The sequence below is a fragment of the Salmo salar genome, chromosome 03 (genome assembly GCF_965601325.2).
Source record: "Salmo salar chromosome 03, fSalSal1, whole genome shotgun sequence".
NCBI classification, from domain to species: Eukaryota; Metazoa; Chordata; class Actinopteri; order Salmoniformes; family Salmonidae; genus Salmo; species Salmo salar.
In genome coordinates this window covers 22,049,412-22,071,812 of record NC_138293.1, presented here as the reverse complement: position 1 = coordinate 22,071,812, position 22,401 = coordinate 22,049,412, and the positions used below count along the sequence as shown (strand labels likewise).

Genomic DNA, 22,401 nt, shown 5'->3' with positions numbered 1-22,401 from the left:
GTTGTACGCTCTCTCTGACGTGTGTGCGTGCGCAAGATATGCGTCAAGTGTGATTGTACTGTACGTCTACAAGCCATCTGTCAAGACACTGATTTAATAGGTGGATTGGATCGAATTGATGCTTGACTGTTTGTGTGATGTTGACCATGTCTTATAACAAAATGCTATAGACAAGTCATCTCGCCCCTGTCATGCCACAAATCAAACAAAACATAAATTGGGCTAGGCACAGTACGTATCTCTCCAGTGTCCGCATCTCTCCAGTGTCCGCATCTCTCCAGTGTCCGCTACTGACCCTTGTGGGTTGTTTTCACCACATGATTTGAGTCATGTTATTGCTATTTATTTTCCTATGTTATTTTCCTTGTTTGTAGACTGTGTTTAATCAGCTACTTATGAGGATATTATTGGCCTGGTTGGGCTCATACATATTGGGTGTTGGCTTTAGACCCAGCTGAGCGTTGGGTGTTTTGGGTTATAGATGTTGGCTGTAGGCACAGCGTTGGTTGGTGTTTTGGGTTATAGATGTTGGCTGTAGGCACAGCGTTGGTTGGTGTTATGGGTTATAGATGTTGGCTGTAGACACAGCGTTGGTTGGTGTTTTGGGTTATAGATGTTGGCTGTAGACACGGCGTTGGTTGGTGTTATGGGTTATAGATGTTGGCTGTAGACACGGCGTTGGTTGGTGTTTTGGGTTATAGATGTTGGCTGTAGGCACAGCGTTGGTTGGTGTTTTGGGTTGTAGATGTTGGCTGTAGGCACAGCGTTGGTTGGTGTTTTGGGTTGTAGATGTTGGCTGTAGGCACAGCGTTGGTTGGTGTTATGGGTTATAGATGTTGGCTGTAGGCACAGCGTTGGTTGGTGTTTTGGGTTATAGATGTTGGCTGTAGACACGGCGTTGGTTGGTGTTATGGGTTATAGATGTTGGCTGTAGACACGGCGTTGGTTGGTGTTATGGGTTATAGATGTTGGCTGTAGGCACAGCGTTGGTTGGTGTTATGGGTTATAGATGTTGGCTGTAGACACGGCGTTGGTTGGTGTTGTGGGTTATAGATGTTGGCTGTAGGCACAGCGTTGGTTGGTGTTATGGGTTATAGATGTTGGCTGTAGACACGGCGTTGGTTGGTGTTATGGGTTATAGATGTTGGCTGTAGACACGGCGTTGGTTGGTGTTATGGGTTATAGATGTTGGCTGTAGACACGGCGTTGGTTGGTGTTATGGGTTATAGATGTTGGCTGTAGACACGGCGTTGGTTGGTGTTATGGGTTATAGATGTTGGCTGTAGACACGGCGTTGGTTGGTGTTATGGGTTATAGATGTTGGCTGTAGACACGGCGTTGGTTGGTGTTATGGGTTGTAGATGTTGGCTGTAGACACGGCGTTGGTTGGTGTTATGGGTTGTAGATGTTGGCTGTAGACACGGCGTTGGTTGGTGTTTTGGGTTATAGATGTTGGCTGTAGGCACGGCGTTGGTTGGTGTTTTGGGTTATAGATGTTGGCTGTAGACACGGCGTTGGTTGGTGTTATGGGTTATAGATGTTGGCTGTAGACACGCCGTTGGTTGGTGTTATGGGTTATAGATGTTGGCTGTAGACACGGCGTTGGTTGGTGTTATGGGTTTCCGGATGTTGGCTATGACAAGGACATGGCGTTTAGTGCTGGTTGTTGACTGCTATGTAGGCCAAGGATCTGGGCCATTTCCTCCACTCGCTGACAGCTCTGCTATCTAGCCTCTAGTATTTACCTGGCATACAGGGTCTAGACAGACAGGTCCAACTGCTGCGGGCCAAGTGTGACACCTGTCTGCTACCAGTTAACCAAAACACCGTGGACTGCTCTAAGAGAAGTAGACATCTCCTGTTTGGGTTGGTTTCATTTGCCATGTCCACTGAGTCTATGTAAGTAAGCCTTGTTCACGCCAGAACGGCCCATAGGGCAGCAGCACGTGTCTGTAGCATGAGGCAGTTTAATGTACAAGTAGACCCCCTGGACTGGACTCTCGTCTACTTGCCATAAACTGTATTTCAGATGGAGATAAGAGGAGATTATTAACTTGATGTTTATGGTATGAATTTGATGATTGCGTCCCAAATGTCACCCTATTCCCCGACTAGTGCGCTACTTTTGACCAAAACCCCATGGGCTTTGTTCAAAAGTAATGCACTACGTAGGGAAAAGGGTGCCATTTGGTTTGTAACCAATAAATCACAGGGATATATCATGAGGCATTGGGAAACTCACTAGAACATGACATTGAAGGATGAAGTGAATTGTAACCGAATGAGTGAAATATGATCAAGACATTGTTATAAAGCACTCCATATGCCTCTATCCATATGTGATTTAGTAGACAGAGTTGAGGACAGTTATAAAGATTTGTTCAGAGTTCATTGCTATGGCCATTGTGTCCATTGTGGTGTTCGCTATCCTTTAGGGATGTGTAAAACCTGTGTTCAAACTGGGTAACAGAGAATTACACACATGCATGCACACTAGGGACGGGATGAAACCACTATCACAATATCTTTTCCATGGCAAAAAAATAAATAAACACGATGCAGGCAACTTTTTGGTCCTATAAAAATCTGTTGTGTGTAAAATTGTGTACTATAGTTTGGAGCATCAATAAAAGTGACTCTTGATGACAACAATGATAGTTTCTAACAACACGGTTGTTTTCATAAAGCAGTGAAGAGGTGCTAAATGTTTTGTTTCCTTGCCATGATACTAACAAGTATCACGATACTGGTACCTTCCTGTCACACGCAGACACACACACACGCATGACATATCAATCATGTGTCTGCAGAACCAAACGTATACGGTCTCTCAGGGCAATCAACAACACATTGAAGTTGAACAGTTAGTGTGTAGTCATCCTCAGGGAAGACCACCCCTGTTGATTGTGTGCGCGCATGCGAGTTATCTTGTGGTGGGGCCAAGTATGTGCTTGTCAACAAATGTAGCAATTAGTACTGGAGGGTTCCTGCTGTGTAGATTGCTTCACCGCACACGCGTGTGAAGTCGCCAAAAACCCTGCTGCAGTTTACTGGTGAACTTTAACCATTCCGTTACCTAGTTGAGGTCAGGAAAGCGCAACTCTGTTCTGATATCGAGGCGGAGTTGCGTATTAATAAGTGGTCGCACGATTTATTAGCAACAAATGGAGTCATCAGTCGACACTAACAATATTCCGCGCGGTGCTGAAATAAATACTTTTTAATAAACTTTTAGCGAATACAACCACCAATTGAATCTCAGCTGATGTAGTACGTCGAGGCCGCTACGTATCCAGACGAGTAACACAAATGGAGAAAAAGTTGGTGGTTGTATTGTTAAAAAAAAAAAAAGTAAAGTAGGTATTTCAGCACCCCACGGAAGGACCGCAGTTGTTCAGGACACACATAGGCACAGGTAAGCGTTTTCAGATTTGACATTTTTACAAGTGTCGACTGATGGTGACTCAATGTTGCTAGCAAAACGCTTGACCAGTTATACTCAATATAAGAGAACGGAGTTGAGCGTTCCTCAGCTATCCATTGACCACAAGCTAGTCTCTCACATACTCCGGGCACTCCACATGCACAATGCAGCAGCACACACAGCAATATAAATAATAGAACGGGCTTGGAACCTTTAACCCTGGCAATTTGACTGGTGAACGCATAGATGCGGTGAAGAGGTCAATCGAACTCGACCAGAACAATGGAATTGCCATTGAGTGGGGGAAAGATTGCGAGTCTCCTCATTGCCCCCAACCAAATTATCATACATTTAGACTGGTTTATATGTATATTTCACATTATGTTGAGGTCAAAATCTGAGTATAATGCTTGTATGGATGTCAAGCCCAGCACATGTTAGTCATCGTTACCAATCAACTGCATTACAGTTAAAATGTACTTTGACTACCATTACCGTATGCTAGCTATGCTAACCAGTTTGTACAAACGGGACTTGAAAAGGGACAACCTGAAAAGGGACAATTTCTACATTTTATGCAGCAAAAACGGCCAAATATATCCAAATCGGACTTAAGTAATTACCTTTAAAGCTTGCAAGAAAGCCATTGTAGTGTAATTGTGCATGTGACGACATTTAAAACGTGAAACTTGTGGGCCTGTTACAATACATAAATCATGATGGATTTGACGAATATCCACTGTTAGATTTGTTGAATATGCCCAAACTCCTTTACAACATCTATTGGTACACTCGCAATGGCTGCCTGGTATTGTATGTTCATTCTAATTATGTTCATTTATGCGGCTCATGCTAGTTCGAAGAAATATAGGTTAAGAGAACTTGGCAACTAATCTGGAACCAGCGCCGCTGCTAACTAGCATAGCTGGTCCCATTGTTGCAAAGAGTTATATGATATTAGAATCCCGTTGTCTTAACCTTTTTGTTTTCTTTAACCGAGGGCTCATGCATTGCATGTATTTTCTGTAATGTCAGTTGAGTTGAATCAACAAATCACAGCACATCTTGAGTACACTTCCTGTTTTTACTTCCTGCTTTGCTCCTATGGGTACACTCGCAATGGCCGCCAGTCCACCATACTATGCCATCATTAACTTGAATGGGGACATGTTCTATTCATTTTATTTCTATGGCAACACATGCAGCCAGGAGCAGAGCGTTTGCTATTTGAACGGTTATTACGGAGACCGCGGTCATTCGGCTGGCCAATTACCATCATAGCTCCGCACAATCAACACTGGTAGTCACTTACCTGGAGATAGAGTGAAACGCAATACAAACAACCTGAGAGACAGTGTTGTGATGTAGTGATTAGTATGTTAGTGCATCATTCTCATCCTTACCCTGGGATGTAACTTACCAGTAGATATTAACATGGATCCTTTATCATAGCCCTGAGAGTGACACATTCTGGAGACTAGGGCCCTAGTCTAAACATCCACACCGTATCCATGTACCCAGTATATAGTGCATTTAGAAAGTATTCAGACCCATCTTGGGTATGACGCTACAAGCGTGGCACACCTGTATTTGGGGAGTTTCCTCTCAAGCTCTGTCAGGTTGGACAGATGGGCTACTCAAGGACATTCAGAGACTTGTCCCGAAGCCACACCTGCATTGTCTTGGCCGTGTGCTTAGGGTTATTGTCCTTTTTGGAAGGTGAACCTTTGCCCCAGTCTGAGGTCCTGAGCACTCTGGAGCAGGTTTTCATCAAGGATCTCTGTTCTTAGCTCTGTTCATCTTTGCCTCGATCCTGACTAGTCTCCCAGTCCCTGCCACTGAAAAACATCCCCACAGCATGATGTTGCCACCACCATGCTTCAACATCGGGATGGTGCCAGGTTTCCTCCAGACGTGATGCTTGGCATTCAGGCCAAAGAGTTTTCAATCTTAGTTTCATCAGACCTGAGAATCTTGTTTCTCATGGTCTGAGAGTACTTTAGGTGCCTTTTGGCAAACTCTAAGCAGGCTGTCATGTGCCTTTTACTGAGGTTTGGCCACTCTACTGTAAAGGCCTGATTGGTGGAGTGCTGCAGAGATGGTTGTCCTTCTGGAAGGTTCTCACATCTCCACAGAGGAACTCTAGAGCTCTTTCAGAGTGACCATCGGGTTCTTGGTAATCTCCCTGGCCCTTCTCCCCCAGTTTGGCCGGGCAGCCAGCTCTAGGAAGAGTCTTGGTGGTTCCAAACTTATTCCACTTTAAGAATAATGCAAGGCTTCTGTGTTCTTGGGGACGTTCAATGCTGCAGAAATGTTTTGGTACCCTTCCCCAGATCTGTGCCTCGACACAATCCTGTGTGGGAGCTCTACACACAATTCCTTCGACCTCATGGTTTGTTTTTTGCTCTGACTTGCACTGTCAACTGTGGGACCTTTCCAAATCATGTCCAATCATTAAATTTACCACAGGTGGACTCCAAGTTGTAGAAAATCTCAAAGTGGATCATTGGAAACAGAAGCTGAGCTCAATTTCGAGTCTCATGGAAAAGGGTCTGAATACATATAATTAAGGTTTTATTTTTTTATATAAATTTGCAACAATGTTTAAACCTGTTTTTGCTTTGTCATGAATGGGTATTGTGTGTAGATTGAGGGGGGAAACATGATTTAATACGTTTTAGAATAAAGCTGTAACGTAACAAAATGTGGAAAAGGGAAGCGGTCTGAATACTTTACGAATGCACTGTACCTCTGTATAATCACCACCAGATGGATCCCAGAGGGGGCCAGTCTTATTCTATCTTGCATATTATTATGGTGCCCATAGGGACCAGACCGTGGGAATGAGTTTCACTGACTCCACTATATTGGGCACAGTTAAATAAAACAACTACACTTAGGGGTTATTAGAAGGGTTATTGCATAAATATGCACCATGACGCATTTTTACATTTACATTTGAGTCATTTAGCAGACGCTCTTATCCAGAGCGACTTACAGTAGTGAAAGCATACATTTTTTTTCTGTGCTGGCCCCCCTGGGAATCGAACCCACAACCCTGGCGTTGCAAACACCATGCTCTACCAACTGAGCTACAGGGAAGGCTACATGCAAACTCACATCCTTGTCGGTCTTTTATAGAATGTTCTGTCGGGCTACTCTAAACTGACGGTTGACCCCTGGCTGGTTTTACCAGTCATATGGGTCTGTGTTCTCCCCACGTCACAGAGACGTATAATGAGGAATGTTGGTTCAGCTCTGCCGTTATTAATTAGGGTGCTAATGAGATTGAGAGAGGGAGGGACTGTGTCCACATGGCACCCTATTGCCTAAAGTGCACTTCTTTAGGCTAGAGCACTGTGGGCCCTGGTCAAAACTAGTGCGCAATATAGGGGCTAGGGTGCCATTTGGGAAGCACCCAGGGAGGGCCTGTGTTGGATTGGACCTCCCTATGCCCCCTAGGGGTAGTTAGTGTCTCTGCTCTCTGTTCTTATCTCAATGCTATAAAACCACAGGCTCCCAGGCTTTAGCTGCTTTAATACACTGGAACCTACCAGGGCCAGAGTGTTGTGGGTTGTATAAAGCACAATCAGATGTTCCTAAAACCAGGCAATGCAGTGGGCCTATGCCTAACGGAGCCCTATTCCCTATATAGTGCACTACTTTTGACCAGAGCTCTGGTCAAAAGAAGTGCGCTTTACATTGAATAGGGTGCCATTTGGGAAAAAGGCCGTATACCTCCAGTGGACAGATACCGGCAGAGTTGTTGTTGTGCCCTCAAATGCTGCCTGACTCTCTCTGTTGTGGCCAGTAGGGGATTGGAGTCAGAGACGGACTACATTTGGTTGCCTTTGGGCCTCTGTTGTACTGCATGGTGAACAAGATCTGTTTCTAATGTGGCTGCCTGCCTGTGTGACTGTTAATGGCATTTTGAACTATTTTGATCCTTCCTCACAGCGCTGAACACACGTGGCCTGGTGGACCTCTTAGTGACGGCTTGGATGTCATATTCAATTAACTGCAGGGGTTCTTGTCCTTGAAATGAATAAGGCCTCCGTACGATAGGAAGCGTGAATCATACAGTAGATAAAATCATTGGTGGGATCCATATCGACTAGAGTCAGACGTCAACTTGAGTTCTTAAGTCGTGTTTCTTTTTCCTCCTTGCTCTCTTTCTCTCTCCTTCTTTCTCTTTTCTCTTTCTCTCTTCTTTCTCTCTCCTTCTTTCTCTCTTCTTTCTCTCTCCTTCTTTCTCTTTTCTCTTTCTCTCTCCTTTCTCTCTTCTTTCTCTCTCCTTCTTTCTCTCTTTCTCTTTCCTTCTTTCTCTCTTCTCTTTCTCTCTCCTTCTTTCTCTCTTCTCTTTCTCTCTCCTTTCTCTCTTCTTTCTCTCTCCTTCTTTCTCTTTTCTCTTTCTCTCTCCTTTCTCTCTTCTTTCTCTCTCCTTCTTTCTCTCTTCTCTTTCTCTCTCCTTTCTCTCTTCTTTCTCTCTCCTTCTTTCTCTTTTCTCTTTCTCTCTCCTTTCTCTCTTCTTTCTCTCTCCTTCTTTCTCTCTCTTTCTTTCTGTCTCACATTCTTTCTCGCTCTTTGTCTCTCCTTCCTGACATATTCCCTCCATCTCTCTCTCGCTTCTTCCTGACTGTCTATTACTTCTTCACACCAAGCTTTTCACTATTAGATACAGTACCAGTCAGTAGTTTGGACACACCTACTCATTCAAGGGTTTTTCTTTATTTTTACTATTCTACATTATTGAATAATAGTGAAGACTTAAAACTATGAAATAACACATGGAATCATGTAGTAACCAAACCCTTGAATGAGGTGTCAACTTTTGACTGGTACCTTATGTCTTGCTCCCAGATGCAGTATATGATTTACAAAAGATAAATGTCTGTTGATAATGTAGTGATTCCAGGAAGAGTAGCTGCCACTTCTGCAAATGCTAATGGGGATCCAAATGCATGTAAATGGTCCATAAAGTAATCATTTTTTCCCCGTCTTTCCGTCAGCTGGTGGCGGTGTATGATGAGCAGGAACCTCCCCATGGTGGCGACGGCACCAGCGCCAGCTCAACGGGCACCCAGAGTCCCGACATGTTTGCCACCGAGCTCAACACAAGCAGCATGTCTGCTTTCCAGCCCTACCAGGCCGCCAGCGAGATAGAAGTCACTCCGTCCGCCCTCCGAACTAGTAAGTTCCCAAATCAAACACCTGGGTTACGTAAAACGAGCATGCCTTTCCCGACATGTAGACCAAGGAATCATGTCTGCAACGTTCGACAACGTTTGGCATCAGAACGTTGCGCTGGGTCCAAGGAGCATTAAGCATTGATGGGAATTATGTAGCATACAGATATATCTACTGTGGCTATGCAGATATTTTCCTATGTGGGAGGAATCTAGTGCAGTCAGTTCTTTAGCCACATAAAATGATCACATTAAATGTTTTGGCCCGCTGGTCTTGAGTGGGTACAGAACATCAGGAAGATGCCATTAACTAACATCAGTCTAAGTGGGCTTTTGGTTGGAAACTGTTTTTGAGTGGGAGTACTGTAACAGAATAGCAGTATGTCATCAACAGCAAACAAGACTGTGCCACAGTATATACAAACATTAGTTGTGTGCAGCACAAAAAGAAAAGCAACAAAGTTAAGCTCCATTCATTGTCACCGTTCTTCTCCAAACTATGTCAGAAATCCCAACGGCTTATTTGCTGCTCCACTGAGTCAATGAATGGACCACAACAGAGAGCGGAACCCTGGACAAACTGTAGCTAAGACACTGTTTTAATAAAATACCTCTCCAAGGCACATTCCCATATTCTGACCGATGGGAACGTCTCCACTATGCTGCGGCTCCTCAGTGCTACTTCCAATGGCTCCTCTCCCCTGCATGTCTCCCAGAACATTCAGTGACACATCACCATAGAGTTCTGTTTATGACTAGCACCTTCATCCATACTGGAACACTGAGCAGGAGTCCCATGATGCTGCGCTGTGAAAGCGGGCGCCTGTTCACCAGGAGCGCGAGAGACATGTTCAGAACTATGGTGTCTCTGTCTTAGTCATGGGACAGCATTACAGGGAGGGAGGAGAGAACTCTGTCCTAACAGGTTTGACCATCCGGCCTCCCCAGACTCAAACTCCCAGAGGCCTCTCTGTCTAGCTGCCTACTGGAATCAAATTGCTGTAGACAGCATTCCATTCATTGTCAAGATTATAATTAGGATTATGATCAGACAAAAATATTAGAATAAGAAGTTTACTCTCATATAATTCTCATTTTATTCAGAATCCCTCCCCATCCAGTCTTGTTAGCTGTGTATTCTTCATATTTGAAAACTGGCCAAGAGCCAATTGTCCAAATTATTCTACTGGCAAAATGTCATCTGCCATTAACAACTGTTCCAATTACATAGAGGACCCTGTGCAGATTCATTCAATTTCTACCAGTTTTGCAAGATTTAGTAATATAAAATTAGGCCCTGTTAAAACATTTTTTGTCTGAAGACATTTTATACTGTCAGTTAACTATAGTTAGAGGTTAGAAAGTATATTGCTCTAAAAGGTTATAAATTAGGAACCTGCTTGGTCTGATTATGCTGAAAATGTGTCATTATAGCATATTCACATCTAATCTCAAAAATCCAATTAGTTGACTGACCTGCTTATAGCACAATCTAATGTGAAAGCCCTCCGAAGCTACTCAATCAATCATTAACCCAGGGCTTCCCAAACTAGGGGTCACGGCCACGTGTGCGGTTGGGAGAGAATTTGCGCTTGTTTCACAAAACCTCTGGTAAACGCTAGATGCCGTTGTAATGAAGAGGTTTCTGTTTTCTTCCTACAAATGTCTCTATCCTTTGAATGGTTTAAGCTACAAAATATATTATGACCCCATCACCAAAAAATGACTGTCAGGAACACGTAGGTACATAATGTTTCCCTCTACGATGCCCACAAGCCGTTAGAACCAAGTGGACAAGACCAGGCACTAAATTAGACAGGGGGGGGGAAAGAACATCATCAATGTTCTTTTCTACACAGAATATAATACATTATTGCCTGATGATCTGAACTTCCCAATACCTTTCTGATGCATTTCAGTCACTTCAAACCATACTTCCTTCAGATTGAAATACTGTGGGACTGATTTGTAATGTCATAGCCCAAATAACAAAAGTAAACATTGGCCGTTGATTACATACCTTTTTTTACATAGTGGGGTCACAGATTTTTTTGTTGTTGTATGAAAATGGGGTCGAGGTCAAAAGTTTTGGAACCCCTGCACAATTTTTTAACATTTATTTAATGTAACCTTTATTTAACTAGGCAAGTCGGCCTACACCAACCTCCGATAAATCCTGAGCATAGGCATAATAGTGGGCTCCAGAACACCAATTTACAGCTGATAGTGAACTCTGAATTCAAAATTTTGTTATTTCTGTTGCTGATGTGTGTATTGACGCAACAGTGGGTACCCAGACTGTAATGGCTTTATAAGAGAGAATCACCCACGCTGCTCAGGTTCACATTAAGAATGGACTAATTACTACTGTGAGAAGGGAATTGGCAAGAACTTCTGCTGAGCATCATAGTCTGTTTGAGTTGGACTACTACACACCAACAGATTGAAACATGTGTCCTTGCTGAAACTAAGGTCCTGATTAGGACCAATACACAAACCTAATAAAATGACATGAAGAGGACATCAATATGGAGGAGCCTGGAGAGAAGGTCAACTGAATGAAACCCAGCTGTTTGCTGGAGCGATGGGCCAAAGTAAGGAAGTACATACTTTCCCAAATAAACTCATTTTGACCTTCTCTGCTGTCTCCCTCTCTCTTTCCTTCACCATCTCGCACGGTCTCTTGCTCTCCTCCAGATATGCCCCTCCATGTGCGTCGCAGCAGTGATCCAGCACTGGCGATGGTCAACGGGCCATTCAGCGACCCCCGTGTGACCCTGCCGCCAGAGGAGCCGTCCAGGAAGAACCCCACCCGCTGGTCCACCACAGCTGGCTTCCTCAAACCACGGCACTCTGTTGGAGGCACCAGCATTGACGCCAACAGCCTGGAGAGAAAGGTTGCCAACGATCATACAACTCCCCTGTACACGATCTAAAGCAGGGGTGGGCAAACTATGGCCATTCAATCTGACCCGCAGGAGGTTTGAGTAAAAAACGGATAATTATTTTGGGTTAAACAACTCCAGTCCACTCTTGAACGTCTACAACTAGATGGAAAGTATGTTAAATTATAATGGCCCTTTTATATTTTCAAATAACTAGCCTTTTTTTTCTGGCCAGCAAATGTATTTTGAAAGAAATCAGTGCGGCCCTCAATTTCGAAATCCCGACATGGCCCTCAAAGTCAATAAATTGCCCACCCCTGATCTACAGTGTATGACATTAGCTACTTGTGTCCTCTCTAATGCTCTCCCCTAAGTGTACTGGATGTAGACGTACTTAGCAAGGGCCCCCCACACTATATATTACTCATATCTGTCAGTTTGTGTTATAAAACTCAACTATGTTTATAGCCTTTATCTTTAAAGGGATACTTTGGGATTATGTAAATGAAACCCTCTACTTCCCCAAAGGCAGATGAACCCGTGGATACCATTTTTATGTCTTTGTGTGCAGTTTGACGTAAGTCGCTTACTAGCTCTAGCGCAATTGCTAGCTAGCGTTAACACAATGACTGGAAGTCTATGGTATCTGCTACCTCCCTTCATACTGGACATACAAATAAAGTGATATGCACGAGTTCATCTTACACTGGGGAAGTACATAAAGGGCCTCATTGCCAACATTCTGAAGTATCCCTTTAAGGGCTGGTTTCCCAGACCCAGGTTAAGCCTAGTGTATAGTAGGACTAGGGATAATCTGTGTCTGGGAAACCAGCCCTAAGATTCTTCTTTGTTCCTTTGTCCAGGGTAAGGTTGTGGACACGTACCGTAGTCTCCCCCGTGACTCAGGGACCTGGGCAAACCAGAGAGAGTTCCAGAGAGAGACGGCCCGTTCCTCCCTGAGCGCCAACCACCCCATGGTAGACCGCTGGCTGGAGAGACAGGAGCAGGTAGCACCACACACTGTACTGTACATGCAAACCTGGTCACATTACATATATTTGAGTCATTTAGAAGACTGTATTATCCAGAGCGGGGGGCCCTTGCTAAGTACGTCCCTCGCTCTCTGCGCTCTCTGCGCCCTCGCCCTCTCTGCTCCCTCTGCGCTTTCGCTCTCTGCTCCCTCTGCGCTTTCGCTCTCTGCTCCCTCTGCGCCCCTCGCTCTCTGCGCTTTCGCTCTCTGCTCCCTCTGCGCCCCTCGCTCTCTGCACCCTCGCTCTCTGCACCCTCTGCGCCCCTCGGTCTCTGCGCTCCTCGCTCTCTGCACCCTCTGCGCCCCTCGGTCTCTGCGCTCCTCGCTCTCTGCACCCTCGCTCTCTGCACCCTCTGCGCCCCTCGGTCTCTGCGCCCTTGCTCCCTGCTCCCTTTGCGCACCTCAACCTCGCTCTCTGCGCCCCTCGGTCTCTGCGCCCCTCGGTCTCTGCGCCCCTCGGTCTCTGCGTACCTCGCTGCTCCGCTCTCTCTCTATGCCCTCGCCTCTCTCTCTCTCCTCCATGTAAACCATGGCATTAGCTGACAGAATGAGTTCAGAAGTTAATCTGTCTGTGGGCGCTGGACTGACTGAGCTGCTCTGCTGTGGAGAAGCTGCATTGACGACAACTGGTGGGTCTTTGTCCAAAATGGCACCTTATTCCATATGGTGGACTACTTTTGACCAGCTCTGGTTGAAAGTAATGCACTATGTAGTGAATAGGGTGCTATTAAGGACATAAGCCGGAAGTTCATAGCCTAGGATGTTTCTCATTATAGTGATCATTATGCAACTTCTTTCTTCCGACCGTTCATTTATTTTGTCAGCGCCATGAGATATGAGCTGATATTAAAAGGACATGTGGAGCCATGAAAGATTTAGTCACTCCATTAATCAGACTGAATTGGAGAGGCATCTCCCAACAGATGTTGTCTGTATTGTATAGGGCTGTAGCCATCACCGTGAAGGGTCAGTGATTGTATCACAAATGGTACCCTATGTCCTATATAGTGCACTTCTTTTGACCAGAGCCTTATGGGCCCTGTCTAAGGTAGTGCACTATATAGGGAAAAGGCTGCCATTTGGGAAGCATGAAGTGGCTCTGCTTTGTCTCACTGCTGTAAGTGCTTGTTCAGATTTTTTCAGATGGAGGGATGTTGAAAGTTGGGAAAAATGTCTTGTTTGTCCAGTGATGGAACTCCGTGAAAGTCATTGAGGTTCTGTGAATGCTCTGAAAACTCAAACTGAGTTTGTGATGTGAATCCTGAAATGTTATCGCCTTCATCCGCTCTGGCAACAGGTACTGTTGCTGTGGCAACATGAGAGCGCAGAGATGTGTGTGTTCATAAATCTGTCATGTGTTTTAATGAGCCACAGCTAGCAGTGCAGAAGCAGGGTGTAATGACCACTTCTCTTGCCAATCTGAAGGACTACATGGGCGACAGTGTGTAAAAAAACACTTTGTAGGCTCTGTTTTTGTATGCTTGAATACACTTCTAGGTAATGACCGACCACTTCTCACAGCAGACAGATTATCACACAGCCAATCTGATGGGGGATCGCTTGGATGACAGTGTGGAGAAAACACTATGGTTGTGTCCTAAATGACACCCTATTCTCTATAGAGTGTACTACTTCTGACCAGGACCTATAGGGCTTCAATACACTTTTTGATATGCTTGAATACACTTACTATCTATAAAGTTTTGGTGCATATACATTCTTGTGTGTGAGTGTCTGGCTCAACATAGATGTAGCGGAGACTGAGACTTTCAATTCAATTAAAAAATGACATTGAACACCATCATGCAATGTGAACTGTCTCTTTGGCCGGAGTATTGCAGTAACAGCCAGTCCCCACACACACACACACACACACACACACACACACACCTGCAGATGAAAGAAGAGATGCCTGTACCCTCCCTTATCTTGTTCGCTGCTGTAATTGGAATTCTTTAGAAATGAATAATATAAGGAATAGGCTTTGGCCAGGCCTCAATTCTCACTTGTATCAGTATTGCCTGAGGTTAGCATGGATGTGCTTGGTTGCCCCTGGCTGTATACGCTTCACGCAGCTCCTGAATGAATGTTACACATGCAATCCATGTCAGGCGAAAAAAGATAGCACCACCGTTCCATGGATTTACCTTGAATCATCATTCTGTCCGGTTTGTCCTTGTCCGTTAGACCATTGTGTGTATCCATGTCCTTTGTCATGGTTGGACTTGGTTTAGTGATCGGTGCATTGGTTAACCACAGGGGAGATGAGAAGCCTGTTTCACACAGCCGTACAAACAGTAGGTTAATCATCACTGCTGGCTAACTACATGCAGTAGAAACTGCTAGCTAGGGTTCCTTCAGCGCTCCCTGATGTCCTGCACACTACAACAAAGATGAGGAAGTCCCTCAGGTGGCACTGGTGCAGAACGGAAGCCTACAGTCACCTGGTTTAGTATGATAAATCATGTGAAGCTAGGCCTTGGAGCCATAAATCATGGCTAATGGAGCTGCTTCAGGAGGATGTGCTGCTGGCTTCCTGGTAGCTAGTGGTGGAGGTGTTGGTATGAGCCTTAATAAGACAGTTGAGGGTGATTGGTCGACTTCTTGTCTTGGCCACTGGGGACCACAGCTCCATAAGCCCATACAGATACTAGAGAGGTACTAGAGTTCTTCTCCGTACGCCCATAGAGCCCAGGGCTCTTCTCCGTACCAGTAGGTGCTGCTGTGGCCTCAGGATTGGGGAGAAGTACTTAATGGGGGAGTGGTATTATTTGTTCTAGGTTACTCTCTCTGTCTGACTCTCTTTTTCCTTCTTACGCTCTCGCTCTCTATACTCTCTCTCTCCTCCGTGCTACATCTCAACCCTTGCTTTTCTCTGAGAACCTCTCATTCGCTTGCTCCTCTTCCCCACTCCTACCCTCATCTCTGTGTGGTCTCCATGGCTGCACCGACCGTACTAGCATCTCGCTGTCGTTCTGTCTCATCTTTCTCCTCTCCCTGTGAGCTTTGTTCTCTTTTGTTTTAATGTGACACCCCTGCTGAGCGAGATGGGAGGTCCAAGGCTGGTCTCTCCCTCAGGGTCCACTTCTAGCTGAGAAAGACACCTGGGAATTTCTCCCTCCCAGAGGCATTGTGCATATTGTCGCGGCATTCAACCCCACAACACGCTAATTACAACACTAATTAAACCCCCAGCGATCAATACACGGTTAAAGATTTCCAGAAACCATTCTTCAGATTTGTGATTATCAATACCTGAATGAGAGGAGAACAGGACACTGTTAAATGTGAACAGGGGAACGAGAGCAGGTGAACAGGACACTGTTAAATGTGAACAGGGGAATGAGAGCAGGAGAACAGGACACTGTTAAATGTGAACAGGGGAACGAGAGCAGGAGAACAGGACACTGTTAAATGTGAACAGGGGAACGAGAGCAGGAGAACAGGACACTTAAATGTGAACAGGGGAACGAGAGCAGGAGAACAGGACACTGTTAAATGTGAACAGGGGAACGAGAGCAGGAGAACAGGACACTGTTAAATGTGAACAGGGGAACGAGAGCAGGTGAACAGGACACTGTTAAATGTGAACAGGGGAACGAGAGCAGGAGAACAGGACACTGTTAAATGTGAACAGGGGAACGAGAGCAGGAGAACAGGACACTGTTAAATGTGAACAGGGGAACGAGAGCAGGTGAACAGGACACTGTTAAATGTGAACAGGGGAACGAGAGCAGGTGAACAGGACACTGTTAAATGTGAACAGGGGAACGAGAGCAGGAGAACAGGACACTGTTAAATGTGAACAGGGGAACGAGAGCAGGAGAACAGGACACTGTTAAATGTGAACAGGGGAACGAGAGCAGGTGAACAGGACACTGTTAAATGTGAACAGGGGAACGAGAGCAGGAGAACAGGACACTGTTAAATGTGAACAGGGGAACGAGAGCAGGTGAACAGGACACTGTTAAATGTGAACAGGGGAACGAGAGCAGGTGAACAGGACACTGTTAAATGTGAACAGGGGAACGAGAGCAGGTGAACAGGACACTGTTAAATGTGAACAGGGGAACGAGAGCAGGTGAACAGGACACTGTTAAATGTGAACAGGGGAACGAGAGCAGGAGAACAGGACACTGTTAAATGTGAACAGGGGAACGAGAGCAGGAGAACAGGACACTGTTAAATGTGAACAGGGGAACGAGAGCAGGAGAACAGGACACTGTTAAACGTGAACAGGGGAACGAGAGCAGGAGAACAGGACACTGTTAAATGTGAACAGGGGAACGAGAGCAGGAGAACAGGACACTGTTAAACGTGAACAGGGGAACGAGAGCAGGAGAACAGGACACTGTTAAACGTGAACAGGGGAACGAGAGCAGGAGAACAGGACACTGTTAAATGTGAACAGGGGAACGAGAGCAGGAGAACAGGACACTGTTAAATGTGAACAGGGGAACGAGAGCAGGAGAACAGGACACTGTTAAACGTGAACAGGGGAACGAGAGCAGGAGAACAGGACACTGTTAAATGTGAACAGGGGAACGAGAGCAGGAGAACAGGACACTGTTAAATGTGAACAGGGGAACGAGAGCAGGAGAACAGGACACTGTTAAACGTGAACAGGGGAACGAGAGCAGGAGAACAGGACACTGTTAAATGTGAACAGGGGAACGAGAGCAGGAGAACAGGACACTGTTAAATGTGAACAGGGGAACGAGAGCAGGAGAACAGGACACTGTTAAATGTGAACAGGGGAACGAGAGCAGGAGAACAGGACACTGTTAAACGTGAACAGGGGAACGAGAGCAGGAGAACAGGACACTGTTAAATGTGAACAGGGGAACGAGAGATGTCCTTTATCCTTTTATGTTTTATCATTGTTTTACACATGAGTAGCGCTATCAAAGGTAGCGCCAGAATGCATCTGGATCATTAGAACTAATACCCACTTTGACACGATGCAGTGCCCTGGCATGATACCACTTAGTATGGGCCCCTGACTGTGTAACACAAATATAAAAACTGTGCTTGCCGTTCTGTCCTTCTGATTTCCATTTTTACAAGAGCATTACCAGTCGTCAGACTGTCTCCCCCCCACAGACGGGACGAGCCCAGTGATATCTGTATCCATCCCAAATTCAACCCGCAAATGCTGGTTTGTATCCCAAATGGCACCCTATTCCCTTTAGAGTGCACTACTTTTGACCAGGACCCATAGGGCTATGGAGGGGTAGATGTCTGAGGGGGGGCTGCTGCTGCTGAGGTTAAAGAGCTGCTGTCGTACCTTCACCACGGTGTAGTGAAGGTAGAGGTGTAGTCAATAAACAGCATCCCTCTTGTCCTGGTTGAGGGCGGTGTGCAGTGCGTAGGCGATTGCGTCGTCTGGATCTGTCGGGCGGTAGGCGAATTGGAGAGGGTGGAGCGTGTCAGGGAGGATGGAGGTAATGTGGTCTTTGACTAGCCTCTTCAAGTACTTCATGATGACCGAAGTGAGTGCTACGGTCGGTACTCGTACAGTTACATTTCCATTCTTGGGCACGGGGATGATGGTAAACATCTTGAAGCAGGTGGAGACAACGGCCAGAGCTAGAGAGAGATTGAAAATGTCCCAAATCACAATACCTAACTGGTCTGCACATGTTCCAAGGGCGTGGCTAGGGATGCCGTCTTGGCCGGCAGGCTTGTGAGGGTTAAGATGCTTGAATGACTTCCATATGTTCTCCGTGGAGACCGTAAGCACGTAGCCCTCGTTGTCTTCAGGGGCTCTCCTCGGCAGATCAGTCGTTTTTGTTCGAAGCGTGAGAAAAAGGTGCTTCGCTCGTCTAGTAGGGCGGCATTGATGTCCACGGTGTGACTGGCTTTCTTTTTGTAGTCTGTGATCGTTAGAAGCCTTGCCACATATGCTGAATTGTCTTGGAGTAGGAGTGCTGATCAAGGATCCGAGCCCCCCTGTCTATGTATTCGCTACATTCTAAAAGGCACGTCTGACCCTAAATCCTAGCACTCTGAGTCTTTATGGACTGTTTGATGCTACAGCAGAACAGAACCAACTCTATTGAAAAGTGGTGGTGAGTCACAAAGGTGAAATTCCTTCATTTTTAAACAAAGCAGTTGGTACCATTTTAAGCATACTATCATAACCTAGGATTAAAGTGACACCACCAGCCTTCTCTCTAATGAGGAATAAAGCTGTAGTTTCTATCTTCTGCTAGCTCAGACTGCCATGTACCTTCCCTGCTAGCTCATAGACTGCCATGTACCTTCCCTGCTAGCTCATAGACTGCCATGTACCTTCCCTGCTAGCTCATAGACTGCCATGTACCTTCCCTGCTAGCTCATAGACTGCCATGTACCTTCCCTGCTAGCTCAGACTGCCATGTACCTTCCCTGCTAGCTCAGACTGCCATGTACCTTCCCTGCTAGCTCAGACTGCCATGTATCTTCCCTGCTAGCTCATAGACTGCCATGTACCTTCCCTGCTAGCTCATAGACTGCCATGTGTCTTCCCTGCTAGCTCAGACTGCCATGTGTCTTCCCTGCTAGCTCAGACTGCCATGTACCTTCCCTGCTAGCTCAGACTGCCATGTACCTTCCCTGCTAGCTCAGACTGCCATGTACCTTCCCTGCTAGCTCAGACTGCCATGTACCTTCCCTGCTAGCTCAGACTGCCATGTACCTTCCCTGCTAGCTCAGACTGCCATGTACCTTCCCTGCTAGCTCAGACTGCCATGTACCTTCCCTGCTAGGTCAGACTGCCATGTACCTTCCCTGCTAGCTCAGACTGCCATGTACCTTCCCTGCTAGCTCAGACTGCCATGTACCTTCCCTGCTAGCTCAGACTGCCATGTGCCTTCCCTGCTAGCTCAGACTGCCATGTGTCTTCCCTGCTAGCTCAGACTGCCATGTACCTTCCCTGCTAGCTCAGACTGCCATGTACCTTCCCTGCTAGCTCAGACTGCCATGTACCTTCCCTGCTAGCTCAGACTGCCATGTACCTTCCCTGCTAGCTCAGACTGCCATGTACCTTCCCTGCTAGCTCAGACTGCCATGTACCTTCCCTGCTAGCTCAGACTGCCATGTGTCTTCCCTGCTAGCTCATAGACTGCCATGTGTCTTCCCTGCTCGCTCATAGACTGCCATGTACCTTCCCTGCTAGCTCATAGACCGCCATGTACCTTCCCTGCTAGCTCATAGACTGCCATGTGTCTTCCCTGCTCGCTCATAGACTGCCATGTGTCTTCCCTGCTCGCTCATAGACTGCCATGTGTCTTCCCTGCTCGCTCATAGACTGCCATGTATCTTCCCTGCTCGCTCATAGACTGCCATGTATCTTCCCTGCTCGCTCATAGACTGCCATGTGTCTTCCCTGCTCGCTCATAGACTGCCATGTGTCTTCCCTGCTCGCTCATAGACTGCCATGTGTCTTCCCTGCTCGCTCATAGACTGCCATGTATCTTCCCTGCTCGCTCATAGACTGCCATGTGTCTTCCCTGCTCGCTCATAGACTGCCATGTGTCTTCCCTGCTCGCTCATAGACTGCCATGTGTCTTCCCTGCTCGCTCATAGACTGCCATGTATCTTCCCTGCTCGCTCATAGACTGCCATGTCTTCCCTGCTAGCTCCAAGACTGCCGTCTCACAGGACTAGTTGTGTGGGTAATAGGCCTCTTGTGAAAATGTGTTTGCTTTTTCTTTCTTGCGATCCCCCCCAGCTTTCAGTTGTCACCATTTATGTAGGTCTCTTATTAACCTGACATTTTTGTTTTATGTAACATTTTATTTAACAAGTCAGTTAAGAACAAATTCTTATTTACAATGACGGCCTAACCCGGACGATGCTGGGCCAATTGTGCGCCTCCTTATGGGACTCCCAATCACGGCCAGTTGTGATACAGCCTGGATGGAACCAGGGTCTGTAGGGACGCCTCTAGAACTGAGATGCAGTGCCTTAGACCGCTGCGCCACTCGGGAGCTTGTTCCTGCCTGTAACACAATGTTACTCTGATATACCACTGCAATCGACCTTTAGCAAGTGCTTTATGTTAACCAACTAACACTGAAGTGACCTTCGCTGCTTTATGGCTAACCTGTAGATTAATTTCTTAAACATGCAGGGGCAATTTCTGTTGCAGAGATCAGCTAGATTCAGCCACGGGACAATTTCTTTCTTGAGCGGATTGTCGGGGGGCTGGAACATAATTACAAATCATTTGTAGACTGTAAATTGACCATAAGAAGCCCAAACATATGTTTGACTAAAACATAGTTTCAAACCTTGTTTACATTTGTATATGATCATGCGTGTGTCTAATGTCCGTGGGGTTACTTGGCAACAGATTTCTTCAATTTAAGTCACTTGGAGCTGATTTCCTGGTGTTTTTACGGAATTGTATGTCCAACAATGAATATTTGGAGAAAAAAAACGAACTTGGGCCAAATAAAGTCCCACGGGCCGCCAGTTGGGGAACCCTGTTCTATTGTCACCTCAGTGTAGTGTGTGTATTCTACTTACATACATTTATTCCTCCTCTCCATTGTGGGAAACTATGCATTCATTGTTCTCAGTTTCATCCTCACCTTGGCTGGCACACACAAGCCTGTTAATTCCTGTTTGGTGTTGTCAGTGTGTTCGATGTGCTCATTGGAGTGAGAAATGGCTCCCTCCATGCAAACAGTCTCACACCAGCTTCATTACCCCCCCAGCGTGTCACAGTAAAGACACTGTATGGCACCCAAATGGCACCCTAATCCCTTTATTGTTTACTTCTTTTACATAGAACCCTACAGGCCTGGTCAAAATTTGTGCACTAAATACAGAATAGTGTGCCATTTGGGACGGAGGCACAGCGGACTCGGAGACCGTAATCACTTCTGGAATTCACACATTAACAGGTGGAAACAATGCAATACTACATTTAGTCAGGCCTAAATCAATACAGCTCCAAATGTAAACACATGATTATGGTATTTATTTGTACTGCGCATATATAACTACACAGAGCCATGATTATTTGGAACTCTATTCCACATCAAGTAACTCATGCCAGCGGTTAAAAATAGATAAAATATACTTTATGGAACAGTGGGGACTGTCAAGCAACACAAACACACAGACGATAACATACACACACGTACACGTATTTTGTGTTGTAGAGTAGGGGCCTGAGGGCACGCACTTAATGTGTTGTGAATGTATTGTATAACAGCCTTAACAAATACAAATATGTGTGTGTGTGTGATCCCACCCAACTTTCAGAGATGATCAAGAAGCTCATCTGAAGGATCCCACCTTCCTTCTGCTCAGACTCATTAGTACCGTACCAGACTGCTTGTGTGCGGTTTGTGTGCTCGCGCCGTGTGTGTGTGTGCTCGCGCCGTTGTGTGTGTGTGTGCTCGCGCCGTGCGTGCGTGACGTGTGTGTGTGTATTCCAGCTCCTGCAGTGCCTCATGTCTCATATGTTTCCAGTTACACTGTGTCCTGTACCCCCCAAACACAACATAAACCACTGATATGTGTTGGACCAGCACCTATGTCAATTCAGGAGGAATTTGTGTGATTGTTGTAAAAATAAGCAGTGCAGTTATCAGGGAAGGAGAGTATACTATAGCAGGGGCTGTCTTGTGGTAGTCTGTCAGTCAGAGGAAACCGTTAAGCTGGGTTCATGTATAAACGAGCTCTCTCTACAAGGAACACTTGCATGTCGTCTTTCTCTCGTTGCAGTGTTCTCTACTTTCTACGCCCATTAAAACAGCATTTAAAATCAAATTGTATTTGTCACATGCTCCGAATAGCGTGAAATGCTTACTTTTACAAGCCCTTAACCAACAATGCCATTTTAAGAAAATAGAGTTAAGAAAATATTGACTAAATAAG

General features: G+C 45.8%; 1 protein-coding gene across 6 annotated transcripts in view; it reads left to right on the top strand.

Annotated features, from left to right (window-relative positions):
• The window catches only part of LOC106599503 (partitioning defective 3 homolog), a 250,032-nt gene that overhangs the window by 106,866 nt on the left and 120,765 nt on the right, over nt 1-22,401 (top strand). For all 6 annotated transcript variants that reach the window (XM_082973353.1, XM_082973352.1, XM_082973350.1 and 3 more), the window contains exons 3-5: nt 8,434-8,614; nt 11,308-11,507; nt 12,359-12,502. In XM_082973353.1, coding sequence (XP_082829479.1) covers nt 8,434-8,614; nt 11,308-11,507; nt 12,359-12,502 — 525 coding nt within the window. The remainder of the gene's footprint in view (nt 1-8,433; nt 8,615-11,307; nt 11,508-12,358; nt 12,503-22,401) is intronic.